Here is a 17,905-nt window from a genome sequence, read left to right as displayed (position 1 = left end):
ATGCTGATCCGTGTCCTCCTCCTCCCCCTCAGGCGGCGCTGGCGGCGGCCCCGGGATCCGCGGAAACCGGCATGCTGGAGAAGCTGGAGTTCCAAGAGGAAGGTGAGTGCGCGACCCGCACCCTGCACTGCCGGCGGCCGGCACCGGGACTGCAGCCCGGTCCGGGGGAAGCACCGGGCTCCCGGGATGCAGCCGGATTCCTGGGGACGCAGCCCGGCTCTGGGGAAGTACCCAGCCCCAGGGAAGCAGCCCGGTTCCCAGGGACACTGTCTGACTAGAGGGGGGGGATGCAGCCCTATTCTCCGGGTTGCAGCCTGGTTCCGGGGATGGAACCGGGTTCCCGGGGACACAGCGTCGCTCCGCGGATGCAGTCCAGCACCGGGGAATGCAGCTCCGCTCCAAGGGACGCAGCGCCGCTCCCGCGAACGCAGCCGGATTCCGGGGGACGCAGCCCCGCTCCCGGGAGCGGCCGCCCGCGCGCTCCGAGGGACGGCCCTTTTGTCCTCGGCACCCGAACTCGAGCGAGAGCCAGGTGTCATGCAGCCCTAATTGTGCATGTCACCGAGCGCTCCGAGGACACCCAGGAATCACACGGACAGCCCATGCCTTCAAATAACAAACCGGTTTCCTTCTCTGTATTTGTGGAAATACCTTCAGTAGGGTGTGTCTCCCCCCAGCCCCCAATGAGTAAAGTTAAATCGGCAAAACTGAAGTGGCTGATTGAACTGGTTTGAGTTCGGGCGACCCCCTCACACTTGGTCATCCTGTCTCCTCTCTAGTCTCCTGGTTTTTCCTCTTCCTGCCCTATTTTCCAATTGTATCTTCTTACAGGTAAATAGCCTGGATCTTATTTTGAGGCTGCTAACATTTAAACGGGGAAGTCGGAAATGAACTTTATATAAGATGCATGACCATTTGGAGACTATAAAAGGCCTTAAGCAGTTTCGCGTACTTCCATGATTTATTTAGCGGCTGCTCTTTTTTTTTTTTTTTTTTTTTTTTTCCAAGAGTACTGACAGAATGAAGGGCCTGGAACAAAGCATGTGCCGTGTGGATGCCGTCCCTTGTGCCAACTTTACTTTAATACCCCTGTTCATTTATGTTCAGGCAATTACTTAAATAAGCACACAGAGCCAGCTGGGGAATGCTACCCTGATAGCGTTAGGCCGGTGCTGTTGTAGCTTGTGGAAGCACTTCACAGATGTACTGGCCTAAAGATAACGTGTTTATAGAAATGTCTTCGCTATTAACAAATGGTGCAATTCAGACTCTTTCTGGGCTTCGTTTGTGCTTTGTCCTATCAAAAGGTAGGCCTGTGTCTTACCTGTCTACCTCATCATCCCTTGATGTTAGTATATTGTACAGCAGGTAGTGACCACTGGCTGCACGGTCTATGGTGTGAGGTATCCAATATTTTGCAGATTAAAGTGAAACCTCCCAGAGTGGCGCCTCATTCATATCTCGCCTCCATCTCTTACTCGGTCCCCAGACAAGTGGTGTGAGTTCCCTGTGCCTTAGTTTCCTCTTGTGTAGAATGGAGCTTCCTTGAGGATTAAATGAGACCATCTGCACTGGGGTATTCAGACACTGCAAACCCCAAAGCCAGTGCTTTGTAAAAGTTACTTTTACTAAGTGCCCTTAGCCATGTGGGAAATCAGACTTCTAAAGGCTTTTACTATTGAATCACATGGGGATTCTGCTTAGCACAGGTTTCATGGCTCTCCTTTTTTTTTTTTTTCATTTAATTTCATTTTGTGCGCATTGATGTGAGGTTGTGGGATCCCCTAGAACTGGAGTTACAGACAGTTGTGAGCTGCCATGTAGGTACTGGGAGTTGAACCCGGGTCCTCTGGAAAAGCAACCAGTGCTCTTAACCACTGAGCCATCTCTCCAGCCCCTCGCAGCTCTTCTTTATTCTTGAGATTTACATCATTGCCCACTTCTTAGAGCTAGCTCTGCACTCTTCCGCCTCTGGATCGCCTCTGCCCAAGTCATGAATGTGCAGTATTAAAGCTAAGCATGTGAAAATAATACAGGAGTGAGTGCCCCCTTGCCACCCATCTATTTTTATCTACATTGCCATCATTACTTTTAAGCACCCTGGATTCCACGAATAACCCTGTCAAATGTTTCTAGATTCTTAAGAAGGCAGAATATTAAACGATTACTTGGGAGCTGTCAGGCGGAGCTAGAAGAGGGAATGATGTTGGTGGAATAGTCCAGAACACTGCCTTGTTTCCCTGGAACTTTAAATGGTTGGCTTACCTGGAATTCAGGAAAGCTGCTTGTTTGAAGGGAGAGAGAAAGTTGCAGCCGTGAGACATCACCCCTGTAAGTCACCGGGAATATGTGTCCTATGCTAGCTGCCCACGGAGCAGGTCCAGATTGACACTGTCCCGTGGTCGTCTCTCAACTTCCTTGTTAACCCAGTTGATATCTTCAGTTACACATGGGCTTTTAGAGGCATGGCGTAGAGGCGATAACATTTGTTATACATGGAAGCGCATGATAACCGGTAGTGTTGTACCCAAGCTGTTTCTCTGTCCTAAGAAATCTCAACTCTGTTCCAGTTCTCAGAAGGCATTCCAGGGCATTAAAGCAGCTCGGAGGAAAGGGGAGGTGGAAGTGAGGCCTGCACGGCATGGTTGGGGCTGTTGATCACCGGAACTATGGTGGTACCACCGCAATGCTGGTTAGGGAGATGCTTCTGCTCACTGCTCTTGTGTCTGCGTCAGTGTAGACTTGGGTCTTCTCAGTGCCTTCCTGTGCAGAAGAATATCCTGAGGCCCTTTCAAAAGGCAATCGTTCCTGGCTCCCCCAGTTCTGCAGGTCTAGGATGGGGCCTGCATGTTTCCTGCTGCCCAGCCCTGCTGGGCCTCCTCTCCGCTGCGTCATAAAGAGTGAGGCTCCAGGTCATGGGTCATCAGATGCAGCAAAGGGCCTGGCCATGTGGGCTATATGGTCTCAGGTTTTGTCATAGCTGCCCAGCTTGCCCTTGATGTAAGAAAGCAGCCCGAGGCCAAACACAGTGGGTAGGGCTAGATTCCAAGAAAACTGATTTATGAAATGGGCCAGATTTGGCTCCTAGACACAGCACACCAAGCCATGCTCCACATGCCCCTCTGCATGGCTGTCACCCTTCCTGCCTCCCACCAAGCTTACTGCGACTTCCAGATGCACCCCAAATCTTTTCTCTGAGGCTTTCTCCCCATGCTCCGCCTCTCCTGGTGTCTACTGCTAAGATCCCAGTGGCCTCCTTAAATGTCTATACTGACTTTATGATGTTGGGAGAATTCAGTGGTCTGATGAGTGCAAAGCCATAAGAACGGAGCCTCTCTGGATCCCGCTTGACGTGTTTGCTTTTTTAATTCTTTTAAACTCTGGGACCAGTCACATCTTCTCAGCATTTGTGTTTATCTATCTTAACTGCTTTGCGTTTGTTTCTTGGCTGGGTCTGAGCATCCAAGCACAGGCTTGGCTGCTTTAGAAATCATCTCCCTGTAGTTGCAGTGCTGGTCATTCAGCCTGCTGGAGCCTGGCACTGCTCTCCAGCTGGACACCTTTTCGGCTTTATCTCCATCCTTGGCTTCCGTCCCGTCATCCCCTACAGTCTGGGGAATTGCAGAGGTTCAGGTTTAAGGTGACTAGCTGCCGTGGTCTTCCCCTCTCCTTTACCCCTCATGATCTGTCCCATCTGTACCCTGGGTTCCATCCTGCCCCCTTTCTTCAGTTTTCAGACCTCACTCACACACAGTCTTGTTTTGGGAGCCTGGCTAACTGAGTCTAGAGTGATCAAAAATAAGAAAGGGGCTGAGGAGATAGCTCCGTCAGTAGCGGATTTGCTGCTCAACCGTGGTGCCCTAGTTTCCTCCCCGACGCTGTGACAGACACCGTGACCTACAGCAACTTGGAGAAGAAAGGGTTTGTTTCATCTTACAGCTTGTAGATCACCATGAAGGAAAGTCGGGGCAGGAACCTGGAGGCAGGACTTGAAGCAGGCAGAGGCCATGGAATAATACTACTTCCTGGCTTACTTTCCATGCCTCACATGGACTGCTTTTTTGTAGCACTCTGGACCACTGACCCAGGACCAGTATCACCAATGGTAAACTAGCCCTCCCTCATCAATTATTATTGTGAAAATGCCCCAACAAACTTGCCCACAGGCCAGTATGATAGAAATGTTTTCTCAGTTGAAGGTCCCTCTTCCCAGGTAACTCTGTCTGGGGTCAAGTGGAAAAAAACTAAACAGCAAACGTGAGGACCTAAACTCAATCCTCAGTACCCACATATAAGAGCTGAGCATGGTGATGCAAGCCTGTAATCCTGCATACAGTGAAGGGTGGCAGATCCCTGAAGCTTGCTGGCCAGCCAGACTAGCTCCACAGCACCTCTGACCAGCACCTCAGGCCTTCACCCATGCACCCAAACACTTGGATGCATGGACACGTGAATACTTACACAAGAATAGGAGCTACTCTGTATGGGAGGATGAACATCATTTTCCAGTCAAGCATCTCAGAGTTGAGGCCCCGTCACATGAGGGAATGGCTGCCTTTCCTTGGGTAATCCTCAGAGCCTCCTGAGGTTTTGTTGTAGTATTGTTATCATTATAGAGTCTCTCTGCCAAACATGGGCCTGGCACTTGGAGACCACTTGCTTGCTTTCCATTCCTGTTTGGAAATCAGACTCCAGAACATCCAATGACCAGTGTACAAAAAAAAAATTATAACTAATAATTTTAATTATAAATTTTATAACTAGTTTAGTTATAACATCACTAATAACCCGGCGTTATCCCCTTGGTAGACAGCACATCTTGAGCATGCAGTAAGTGAAGATGGGCTCTCCGTGGTGACAGCACACTGTGGACATGCAGCAGTCTTTGGTGTCTCACAAGTTACCAGGCACGAACAGGTCCAGTTTCCGTGTGGTATTAAATTCTTATGAGGATAGGAAATTAAGCCATACAGCCTTTGTGGGGAGAGAGCAACCTATGAAACCGTCCCTTCTGACTTGCCTAGAAGAGTGAGGTGTGGCCAAGTCAGTCTACAGATTTTTGCTTGTGACGTGAGGGGTGCTGACCTCTGGTGGTAGACATGTCAAGTAACAGGTTCAGAAGGTCTGTGCGCTGAACTCTAGCCTTCTCTTGCTGTGTTTGTAGGCCAGGAATATATTGATTCTTGACCACAAGATTAAGTAAGGTTATATGAAATATCTGTAGTTGGATTTTCTTCCTGCCTAGCTCTCCCTGTTTTTAACACGTTGCCACATGTTTTTAGTGCATCTGAAGTCAAGTTCTAACACCTCTTGATGATATCTTAGACTTAAGAAGGTAGACCAGTTGCCTAGTAAACTGTGCTTTGGAGGAAGTCTGCACCTCCTGTAGAAGCCTCTGGGATGAAATTTTGGCCCCCATGTAACATGGAAAGGTGGTGGCTCTTTGAGAGGCCCCAGTGAAGTACTGAAGCCTCTGGGCCACACTCTCAGAAGGGATTGATTGGTTCTTCCAAGGGCAGGCTGTAAAGGATCCAGCTAGCCCCGCCACTCTGTTGCTTCTGACCATGAGAGTCCGCTCCCTCTTGTACCAGCTGCCATGTGATGCCCTCACCCATTATGACACAGTCAGACTCGGCAGACATGGACTCCATGTTCTTTAGCTTTTCCCACCACCAAAATCAAGAGCCAGATAAATATGCTTTCCCCAGAACATGGAATTCTGTTCAAGTAGCACAAAGAGGCTAAGACAGACAGACAGAAACAGGTTGCGTTGCCTGGAAAGGAAAGATCCGTGGCCAGTTTAAACAGACAGGAGAGTGCATAGGCATATTTGGGTATTGCAAAGTGAGACTAATCACCAGGCTTTGCAAGTGCCTAGAACCAACTAGAAAGTCATCAAGAACCAATGCAGCACCTATGGTCATTTCACTAGGGTCACGTGAGCGTCCTTCCAGAAGGCTGTGTCTTGCTGCCCTATAGCCCTGATGGGAAATGTCCTCCAGGTACCATCACTGTCCAGCTGGCACTCTACCAGCCCACTCACAAGAGTCCAGACCTGTGGTTTGGCCAATGTGGCTTCCAGCATCACCTATCAAGTACAGAGAACAATGGTGTTTGTACAGCAGCATTGGCATCGCTGGAGCACTGGAAGCGTTTTTAACCTTCTTTTTTCCTTCATCTTTAATAGTTGCTGGTGTTACTGTGGCACTATGCTAAGTCTCAGGGTGACTCTAAGGCAAATACCATTACCACCCCATCTCATCGAGAAGGGAAGAGGGGAGGTGTCGTCCCCCCCTAAGATGGCGTGCCCTGCACAGCCAAAGTCACACTCCTGACACATGCTACTCACCTAGAGTCAAGTCCTTGTTGGAGACCAGTGTGAGGTCATCGTCCCTTCAGAAAGCTCTCTTACCCATGGTCACCTCCTGTTTATTCTTTTCACCAATTCTATCCTGTATCCAAACTTACCATGGTTAGTAGAAGCTTCTCTTGCTCAGAATCCGGCGCGCACAGTCAACCCTCACCCTACTCCTGACCAGTAGTCCACAGAGTTGTCCTCTGCCCTCTTCTCGAAGCTCACCCTTAATTCCTGTGACCCAGCTGGAGTAGCTGCCTGGTCCTTGGCGGGTTCCTCACCATGACTGGCTGTTGGTTCTCTCCCTGGATTTTTTTTCTCTGCCTTTTGCAGCAAATGTAAGATGGTGTGTCTCAGCTCCATGCAGTCACCCTTCCTTCCCCAATGGAAGATGCCAGATGTTCCTGTGGCCCCCTCTGAGGCTCACTCCCTGGCTCTGAGTGTCTAAGGATGGCCAGTCCACCTCTCCAGCAGGGCCTCTGTCCTGCACAGGTGCCTACCTGTCAAAACCAGTCATGATTTCCGTGCTTGATCCCCATAGTCTGATCTTCTTGCCTTCCTCGTCTCTTCCTCCCTGTCCCCCCTTCTCTCTCTCTCTCTCTCTCTGTGGAGGAAAGGATTTGTCTTACAACTCCCAGATCACATGCCATCATTGAGTGGAGTCAGGAAAGAAACCCGAAGGGAGAAGCCCGAAGCAGAGGCCATAAAGGACTGGCCTTGCTCCTCATGATTTGTTCACCCTGTGTTTTTATACAACCCCGGATCACCTGCCCTGGGTTGGTATTCCCTGTAATGGGCTGGGCTCTCCCACGTCAGTCATTAGTTGATGTTCTACAGGCTTGCCTATTGGCTAAGCTGATAGAGGTATATTTTCTCAGTTGAAGGTTCCCTCTTCCCACGTGATGCAACTTGTGTCAGATTGACAAACAAAACAAAACCCTAACCAGCATACCTTTCTTCCTCTTTTCCTCTTTCCCCCTACCGCCACTCTTTATTCTGTCAGTTTAGTTTGGTGAATGGCGCTTCCTTCTTGCTTTAAGGGAATGATGCTTTTCCCAGCTACCTCACTCACAACCTCTTAGGACTGCTTTCTAAGCATCGCCTGTAGCACGAATAATAAAAAACCCAGAGACAGATATTGGGGTTCAAGCTAAAGATCAGAAAAGCAAAACAGCCAAGCCACTAGAGAAGCCTTTCCTCTACCAAGGCTGGGCGACTGCAGACTGAGCCTCTGTGTCCTTTCATCTTCTATTCCCCTTTAGTGCTGGGATTAAAGACGCATGACTCCCTAGTACTGGGATTAAAGGTGTGAGCCAACACTACTTGGATCTGTTTCTGTATTGATCTTGTATACCCAGGGTGGCCTTGGCCTTGAACTCACAGAGATCCATCTGCCTCTGTCTCCAAAATTCTGGGATTAAAGGTGTGTGACACCACTGCCTGGCCTCTAGTGGCTTAGCTTTACCTTCTGATCTTCAAGCAAGCTTTATTTATCAAAACATAAATAAAATATTACTATATTGCCCCTTTTGACTAAAATAAAAAAGAAGGCTATAACTAATATAAGAAAACTATATATAATAAGTACAATAACTGTATATAATAAATGCAGACAATAAATACGTCAACAATGTCTAGTCCATTTGCATTTTACAAATTCAGAGAAAATACTCCATATCTATCCTATTTTGTGAGTTCAAAGTCTTGTACATAATTTACTTTCTATCATAACTTTCTATCTGCATCTGATAAACAAGGAAAACTTTAACTATCTAGTCTTCAACTCCCTCAGAGACCCAAGAGGGAAATAATATTAACTGAGTAAGCAGGATGTGTGAGCAAGGGACTTCCAAAAATTGTGAGAAATGACAGAAACAACTGACTGTCCGGACAATCACCCAAAGTTCCTTTGCAGCCTTGGAGCATCCAGCTTTGGCCTACAAGCCTAGAATATCTGACAAACTTTCTGTGAAGCAGGGTTTTTGAAGGACTGTCCCACCTTGTCTGGGAAAGTTTGGTAGTCACTCTCTTTTGTATCCTGCTTGTCCAGTTAGAACAGCATACTGTCAGCAGTCGAGGGAGGGCAGTTTTTTGCCCAGTGGCATGCTTTTGCTGCAAAGAAAGCAAGCTCCATGTGGAGTTTCTTTGATGCACATTGTCTTCTCTGAAGTAGATTGGTACTACTAGGAGCAGACATGTCTCATTGTCGTAAAAAAAAAACTGTTATGAAAGCATCTTAAATGCCATATTCTGTAGATCTCTGAAGTGTTTGAAGATGACCTGTCTATCTAAAATATATCTTTGACCTTGAAAACATACCTAATATGACTACAAGTTCGATTGTACTGGGAATTAACTACTAACCTGCATTTCCTTATTGTCCTAAACAGTTGGTAATAATAATTTTCAAGGACTAGAAATTTGCATTACATTGTTAAATGAGCTACATAGGTACAATACCTTCAAAAAGTAGAAATGTATGTACAGTATGTTCTAACAAAATTAATATCAAATTTGTATTAATATGCAAAATTTGTATACAGTATTTAAAAACTCCAATCAAATGTACAACATTTAAAACTAGTAGTTGCTTTAAAAAAGTAAATACAATAATCTACCTTTTTATCTTATCATGTTTATATCTTCCCTTATTTCTTTCCAGAGTAGATTCAGTAATCTGCCCTTTTATCATAGTATATCTATATCCCCTTTTTTTTCTTTTCAAAATAAGAACTCTGAATCTAATCTCTTTGTTCAGCTTTCCTCCTGGTCATAACCAATAACTTGTTACCAACCCCTAAACAATGACAAATATCCATAACCCATTGGACAGCTAAAACCCACCCAGCCCATCTCTTGGAAATGTGGGCATCTAATTCTTAAATTTACTTCCTGCTGTCTGGAGGCATTAGTATCTTTAGCGGGTCCTGAAAAGAACAATTTGAATTAATTGTCAAGTCCTGGGAGACATAGCTGTATCATTTGTTGTCCAGTCTCTGCGGAATTCCGGGAAAGGGCAGGGCTTGTCTCGAGTCCTGGCTAGAGTAGTCTGTGAGGCTGGATCACCTCGAAATTGTTATGAGCAGTTTGGAGTCCGAAAGCCAATCTTTTGGTGGTGTTTTTCAGCTTAGTGTTGTTGTCATAGTCCTGAAGGAGTCGTTATTGTGGGGCCCCATCTTCCTTTTGAAGACTTCATATGTCACTGTTAGGCGTGCTCATGGTTCACTGCAGAAAACTGATAGAGACTCAAACCTGAAATCAGGTAGAGGAAGGTAGATGAAACCTTTTTCTAGAGTTAGTTAGTAAGTACTCTATATGACCGTTAATGTCATGACAGAGAGTTTAAAATGTATATCCCATGTTGGGCACCAAATGTGGCATGAATAATAAAAACCCAGAGACAGATATTGGGGTTCAAGCTAAAGATCAGAAAAGCAAAACAGCCAAGCCACTAGAGAAGTCTTGCCTCTACCAAGGCTGAGCAACTGCAAACTGAGCTTTTGTCTCTTATCATTTTATATTCCCCGTTAGTGCTGGGATTAGAGACATGTGAGTGACTCCCTAGAACTGGGATTAAAGGTGTGAGCCAGCACCACCTGGCTCTGTTTCTGCATTGATCTTGTGTAGCCCAGGGTGGCCTTGAACTCCCAAAGATCCATCTGCCTTTGTCTCCCAAATCCTGGGATTAAATATGTGTGATCACTGCCTGGCCTCTAGTGGCTTAGTTTTACCTTCTGATCTTCAGGCAAGCTTTATTTATTAAAACATTAATAAAATGTCACTATAAAATAAAATATCACTGCCTCTCTGTTCCTGCCAGCCCAGTCCTCTTCATCCTTCGGTTGAACTACAAGTTGATCTCTGAAGCTTGCTCTGCCCCCTCCAGTCCTGTCTGCAAACTCCATGACCATCTTTTGCCTGTCCATGGGGTCCTCTCCTGCTTTCTTGCTTCCTTCCTTCCTTCCTTCCCTCTTCATCCTTGCGTCATCCATCCAGCCTTTCCAGCCTTCTATGAGGTCCTTTGCCACGTGCACCCATGCTTGCATGCACGCACACGAACTCCACCAGGCCTCCTGTGGGTCCCAATATCAAAGGCAGAAGTTTGCCTTTGCAGGTCCTGGTGGTGCTGTGACAGCTGAGACATCGCTTCCTATAAATATTTGTTAGGTGGATGTGGAGCTTTAGCACTCGCACATAGGCCTGGGGTACTTCAGGTGGTTGGTTCTATTTTATTTTATTTTATTTTATTTTTTAAGTCAACTTTTAGGAAACAGGTGGTTCATTCTTATGAAAAAATGAGGTGCTTGTGTTGAAGGCACTGTAGGGATGGGGAGATCTGACTTTGATAATGATGAATAATGTAGAGAAGTAGAGGGGAGTGGAAGGTACCAGGTCGCTTCACGAGGACACATTTCCACCCATCTGTGCAGTCCAAGCATGCTGTGTCCCCTAAGTGGACAAGTCGGAAGCACTCAGGCAGACAGGACATGCTGCTAGTTGCAGAGTTTGTGTCTGAAGGAGGGTCTTCTAGATCTTTCCTTTGTGGGAATGAAGTGTGTTCTGTTAGGGGTAGAGAAAGGGGTCTGATTTGTCTTTGATAATGGAGGAGAAAGTAGTGGGGGAGGGAGCTAACTTGGGGTCTGTTGGGCTGGATTGTGGTTGCTTATCAGTCTGTTCGGTGAGCCGCCTTCGTCCATCCCACTTGAGCTATCTCCTGTGGAGCTGAATTTACGTCCTATCACTAAGTGTCACTTCTGTCAAGCTCGCCCATTTGTTTACTTTCTGGTTAGTACTTGGGTCATTTATAAAGAAGTTGCTAATAAGAAGTCACTGCATAAATCATGGGGCACGTTCTCTTTGAAATGGACAGAGGTCAGTGGATAGAGCGCTTGCATAGCATGCAGGAGCCCTGGGTCTGATCCCCAGCACAGCATAGACCAGGCAAGGTGGTCCAGGCCTGTAATCCCAGCCCAGACTTGCAGGCAGGAGAGTCAGGGAGTTCAAGGTCACCCTCAGCTATCTGGTGCATCCAGATTGGTCAGCCTGAGCTACTTGAAACCCTGTCTCAGAATGAAGAAAGGAAAGAAGAGGAGGTAGAGGAAATAGTGCCGCTACTGTTATAGAATGTTTTAGCCATCCGTTGTGACCGCCTCAAGATGTATCTATACACACTCACCTGTTCTGGCTGTGTGGCTTTGGGGACCTTCAGCGAAGTAGTTAAAGCTTTATTTTTTCACAGGTAACTTGGACATAACAGCACCTAGCGTCTGTGATTATATGTGCATTGATTAACACGACCATAGCATTCACTAAAGTGTGCAGGATGTGGACCAGTTTCCATAGCAGTGGTGACTGCCCTAAAGAGGATGTCTAGCCAGCTAAGCAAAACATTGTGGCAGCTCAAAAGGCCCGGTCCCTTTTTCTCTGCAGTCAGCCCTGTGCTTGGTGGAGGTCTGGCTACTGCCGCTTTGCCAGCCATGGTGAGCACTGGTGTTTACTTCTGTACTCAGAATACCCTTCACGATGGTGTTATCATCCCCAAATAAAGAGCCTGGCGTGGTAGTGCGCGCCTGTATCCCAGCACTCAGAGATGGTGCCCGAAGGAGTCCCGCAAGTTCAAAGCTAGTCTGAGTGACATAATGAGTCTCAGGCAGCCTAGGTGAGAGGAGACCCTGTCTCAAAGAAGCAAAAATCAAAAGAAGAAATAGTCATAGTTCCGGCGTGAGCCTGATAATATGGTCACATACAGTGGTAGTGTCTCCCATTTCCTGGCATACAAGGTCTAAAATCCTCAGGGTCTCTTCAAAGTGGTATGTCGTTTTGTATGCTAGTGCTGCTTGCTGGTTGGCTGTCCCTTGGTAACTTCAGGGTGAGGCTAGTCACCAGGATAGCTAAGGCAGAGTTAGAGGGTTGAGGGTTGGGACTTTAAAGCCCATTCCTAGCCTCTGGGGAGGAGAAAGTGGCTTGAGGTTGTTCAGCAGTGGCCAGTGATTTAATCACTCATGCCTGCTAAATAGGCGTCCATTAAAAACCCTGAAAGACAGAGAACCCAGGAGCTTCTCTATAGCTGAATACCTGCAGGTCTGTGGAAGCTCTGCGTCTGCGCCCCTTCCCGCCTTCGTGCATCCTCATGTGCGTCTTCGTGATCAACCTTTAAATGCCGCCCTCGAGAAAACTGACAGATCGCAGGGAGAGAGCCACCAGAACCTTCATTTATCGCGGTCAGTCATGGAGTTCTGAGACCTCCTACACCTGTGCATCGGGTGTGTCCGTCGTCCCCGTCCCCCACCCCCACCCCCCGGGTGGACAGAGTCCGAACTGAACTGACTAGGGAATGTAGCCCTGTAGGCGTCGTGCTCAGTGGGCAGGGAATTCCATACGCTTGGTCACGTGGAGGCAAGGGAAGAGGAAAGAGGGGGGTAAGGGTAGAGATAGGAGGGTGGGAAGGGAGAGAAGAAAGGAGAAGAGAGAAATGGAACAGTAGGAAAAGTTGCTCCTCCTCTGCAGAAGGACTGATTTGCTGAAGGCCACAAGGAAAGGTAGCCACAGTTCCTGGCTGTGCAGTCTCCCTGTGCCTTGCTCTCCTTTCTACTCCGTCTGCCACTCAACTTGAGTCCCTGCTAAAACAGACTGGGGTATGGCCTCCCAGGCCTGTGAGCTGATAGAGGTGTCCGTGGCTGGTGCCTGTGATGAGCCTGCAGTTGGCTTTCCCACATTATGACTTGAAATAGTCACTCCTGACAGAAGCGTTTCCAGCCCTGAGAACGGTGGCGTGCCATAATGGACAGCAGCTCTAATGGGACCTCTGCTGCTAACCCCTGACGGTGTGCGTGCGTGCAGGTGTGGACCCACACTGAAACTCCAGGAATTGCTATTGCCTCTGCTGGAATGAAGGTAGCCTTTGTCACGGAGTCTAACTGCAGAATCTCGTGGGGTTTTCTGAGGACTTGGGCGTGCACTCATCTTGAATTCCCCTGCACTGGCTGACAGAATTGATCTCACACCCTCTGGTGGTTTGCTGAATAGATCCTTTCAGCTTTTTTCCCCTCCTAAAATCTGTTGACATGACAGAAACCGATGAAATCTCACAGAAAAGTAGCCCTGCTCAGTAAAGATGAAGCCTTGTTCTTGGAGAAAGCATTGACGCGAATGAACCTTTGTCAAGTCTCTGCAAGAGGAGAGTGAGACCACAGACCGTCAGAAATCAGAGAGGCTCCCTGTCAACAGATCCGTAAGAGTAGTGTGAAGGAAGGGAGCGTAGGGCGGGCTGGAGAGCCGGCTCAGCAGTTAGGAGTGCTTGCTGCTCTTGCAGAGGACCAGAACAAACACGCTGTCTGTAACTCCAGATCTAGGGGATCCAACACCCTCTTCTCACCTCCACAGGCACTGCAGACACATGGAAGGTATACAGACCAACATGTAGGCAAAACACTTGTACACGTAAGACAAAACCTTCTAAAAAGAAAAGTAGGACTAGGGCGGGTTTAACGAAACTAGCCCCCATAGGCTCTTATATCTGTGTGCTTGGTCCCTGACTGTTTGGAAGGGACAGGAGGTGTGGCCTTGTTGTAGGAGGTGTGTCACTGGGATAGACTTTGAGTTACCCGTTGGTCCTTGCCCTGTTTTACGTGCGCTTCTGGGTCAGGTGTAAACCCTCAGTTACTGCTAGCACATATTTGAAGTCCCAGGAGGTGGAGACAGTGGTCTCTGGGGCTCACTGGTCGACCAACCTAGCCTATTTGATGAGCTTCAGACTCTGTGAACTTTGCCTCAGAAAACAGGGGGGTTAGTACCGTAAGGAACAACAGCTGAGGTTGACTTCTGGCCTCCAAATGCATATGCAGACTGTACACACATATACACACTGTACACATACAATGTACACATAGTGCGCATACTGTAAACACACTACTGTAAACACACCACACATATATTACACACAGTAATATACTGTAAACACTGCACATACACTGTACACATAGTACATATACTGTAAACACACTGTACACACACATAGAATTGTCCATTAATAAAGGCAGTTTTAAAATAATTTTTAAAAATCTGACTCTACCACTTTCCCTGTGGAATAGAGCATGGTACTCCGCCTGTTTGTAAGTGAATTCCATGAAACCTTGGAGGCCTTGGTTATTTAAATTTCAGGGCACAGGAAAGGATGGATGTTCTGTGAGGCCTGATTTATCCATAAGTCAGGGCCGGAGAAGGCAGCAGTTAGAGGAAAGCAGAGGATCGAGTGTACACACAAGGCATTTGCGGGGCTGTGCAAACATAAGTGTGAGCAACCGAAAGCCCAGTGTGCTGTGGCCAAGCCAGGGCAAGGAGCCTTAAGTATATTAAGGCGTCCGCTGAGGAGTCTGTAGCAACACAGAAGAAGGAGCCTCCCCTCATCTCAAGAAATGTCGAGAGCTCTGCCCAGGGTCCTTTTTCAAGATCACTAATACAGTAGAGATTGGAAAACACTGTGATGCTGCTGGCCACCAACTGCAAGGTGGCCCCTGGTCCTAAAGTCAAGCTGTTGCTTACTCTGACCTGATTATGGTCCTTACTGTTGCAGTGTCTGGGTTCTATATTCTGGGAAAGGGGAGTGGTGCTGCCTGGTCTCAGTAAACAGGGTGTATAGAGTCTGAGGAATGACATCTGAAGTTGTCCTGACTTCCCAAGGGTGGTGTGTGCATAGATAAATACATGAGTGCATAGATAAATACATATTATATATATATATATGCACGCGATCTCACACAAAACCAAATCCAATTGGACAAAGCCGGGTGGTGATGGCATATGACTTTAATCCCAGCACCTGGGAGGCAGAGGCGGGTGGAGGTTGTTTTCTGAGTTCGAGGCCAGTCTGGTCTTTATAGAGCGAGTTCCAGAACAGCCAGGTATACACAGAGAAACCCTTTCTCTCGGAAAACCAAAAATGGAAAAAAGCCTTGGACCAGAATAAAATACTAGCAGGGTTCCTTCTGCCCCTTTCTATGCCCTCAGGTTATACTGATAGCTTTGTCTGTGTTCATGGGTCCGAGTTTGCTTTGCTTATTGCTGTGATAAACACCACGGTCAAAAGCAGCTTAGGGAGAAAGGGCTTACTTACTTGTTTGCCTTACACTTCCACATCACAGTCCATCAACAGGGGAAACAAAGGCAGGAACTCGTGCAGAACAGGAACCTGGAGGCAGAAGTTGAAGCAGGGGCTATGGAAGGGAAATGCAGCTGCCAGGAGGGGGATTAGAGAGATGGCTCAGCTGTTAAAAGCACTAACAGTCCCGAGTTCAGTTCCCAGCACACACATTGCAGCTCACACCTGTTTGTAACTCCAGTTCCAGGGGATCTCACACAGACACACATGCAGACAAAACACCAATGCACATAAAAATAAGAAAAATAAAATTAAAAGAGGGAAATGCAGCTGGGTGAGGTGGCACATGCACTCCCAGCACTCGGGAGGCAGAGGCAGCTGGATCTCTGAGTTTCAGGACAGCCAGAGCTTTAAACAGAGAAACCCTGTCTCAAAAAACCAAAAGAGGGAGAGAGGGAGGAAAGAAAGAAAAAAGGAAGGAAGGAAGGAGGAAAATGCCCTACAGACTGACTTGCCCACAGACCAATCCAATAGGCATTTTCTCACTTGAGTTCTCTTTTCTAAAATTACCTGAGCTTGTGTCAAGCAGACAAAAAATAATAATAATAAGAGAGCACATTATGTTTCCAAGCACATTAGAAAATTTGTAAGAGGCACAGGCCATCCTCTAACTGATCTGCCCCTGCCCTGTGTCAGCCTGACACCCAGTGTGCCTCATTCTTGCCGTGTGTCAGCCTGACACCCAGCGTGCCTCATTCCTGCCATGTGTCAGCCTGATGTCCAGCGTGCCTCTCTCCCTGCTTCATTGACATCCCCGGGATGGTTTGCAGCAGCAGCTGAAGCCAGTGGCGGGGGGACGGAATCCTGAGAGCAGAAGCGGTCCTGGAGTGGAGGCACCTGGGAGAGGCGGGGCCAGAGGAAGATAAAGGGCTGGAAACGCCAGCCAGGCTCCTGCAGGGCTCTCAGCTTGCCCTCCACTGACATTTCGGGCCCTGTGATGATATGTGGGAGAGGCACGTACAGCCTCTAGTCGCCAGATACCAGGAGAGCCTCAGGTGCACCCCAGCCTGCAGCAGAACCCTCTCTGGTCTCACCAGACATCCCCTTGGGGGCTTGGAAGAAGAAGAATGTGGGGCTCCTGTTTGCTGTGGGCTTCCTCCATGTTCTTCTATGTACTCCTGTATTCCTCTTAATTGTGGGGCCCACATCAGATCTTTTCACTCTTTCTCCCATACTTCCAGACCTAGACTAGGCACATGCTTTTTCTGTTCTGCTTTGAATCTATGTAATGTTGTCAAACTGATTCCACCACCCTCTGCCACTATCTCCTGGCCCTGTCTAGCATGTCCGACACCCTGGCTTCTCACTGATAGTGTCATGTTACTCTGGAGAAAGCAATTTGAACCCTCAGCCTCGGTGTCTTCCTCTGTGGAGTGGGGCGATAGCTTACTTCCCTACGGACTCAGAGCTTGGGGTTAATGCTGGCCATGAACTGAGAGAACGGTGGCTAAGGGGTATTGGTTACTGTGTATCACGATGGTTGTTTATATTATAGTATTTGGCTATTCTGTGCTGTTATTCTTGGAAACATCTTCATACTTCTTACTGACATTTCAAATAGTAATGACTGGCAGAAATTTAAAATTCTTGTAGAGGTACTGCAGGATGGGTCTTTCTCATGCTCAAGACTTGGAACCAAGTTGTTGGTTTGAACCTCCAAATCCACATTTCCCCTTCCATCTATCCTCACCCTGACGCCCTCCCCCAGCATCCTGACCTCACATCCTGTTACAATGTGGTCCCCACCCTCTGGCACCTTCTGGACAACGCTGTCTAGACACCCTCTTCTCAGCTCCCTCTTCCGTGGTAAGGATAAAAGCAGAGGATGTCGGTCTGGGCGTGACACAATGGGAGAGCACTTGTTTGAAGCTCTGGGTTCTATCCCCAGTGCTGACAAGAAAGAAAAAACCTGTCAGCAGTCGCTTCCTGATAGTGTCTGTGGCCAGTTTGAGAATGGAGTTGAAAGACAAAAACAACCGCAGGAACAGTGTGTTACAGCTCACTCAGGCGCCTACAGATAGGATGTGAGCAGCAGTCCCTCGGGATTGCTCAAGGTGAGGCTAGGCTAGCTCACACAATGCTGACGTGGTGTGTAGCAGCCTGTCCTGGAAGGTAGGACCGGACTGTGACTGGTGCAGCCTGGCATTTCACCCTTCCTGTGCTCCATGTCTGAGGAGACCTGGAGAAGCTGACAGAGGGGAGATCAGCTATGACCCGAGACTGTCTTTTCTTTCCTCCTTTTGGTTGAGATCAACCATCTGTCATGTGTACCCGGTCCCAAGAATGGCAGGGCAGCTCTCCTTCTAGACTAATCTAGAGTTCCAGAACAGGCCAAGTGGTGGTGGTGCACACCTTTAATCCCAGCACTTGGGAGGCAGAGGCAGACGGATCTC

At 47.9% G+C, this 17,905-nt stretch overlaps 1 protein-coding gene across 8 annotated transcripts in view; it reads left to right on the top strand.

Annotated features, from left to right (window-relative positions):
- Prkag2 (protein kinase AMP-activated non-catalytic subunit gamma 2) overlaps nt 1-17,905 on the top strand; it is a 266,876-nt gene that overhangs the window by 208,886 nt on the left and 40,085 nt on the right. For all 8 annotated transcript variants that reach the window (XM_048440227.3, XM_048440225.3, XM_048440224.3 and 5 more), the window contains one exon: nt 33-102. In XM_048440227.3, coding sequence (XP_048296184.1) covers nt 33-102 — 70 coding nt within the window. The remainder of the gene's footprint in view (nt 1-32; nt 103-17,905) is intronic.

This window comes from Myodes glareolus, chromosome 6 (assembly GCF_982192425.1).
Source record: "Myodes glareolus chromosome 6, mMyoGla1.1, whole genome shotgun sequence".
In the NCBI taxonomy this organism is placed as follows: Eukaryota; Metazoa; Chordata; class Mammalia; order Rodentia; family Cricetidae; genus Myodes; species Myodes glareolus.
The sequence above is the reverse complement of the archived record's forward strand: the minus strand, read 5'-3'. Positions and strand labels throughout refer to the sequence as shown.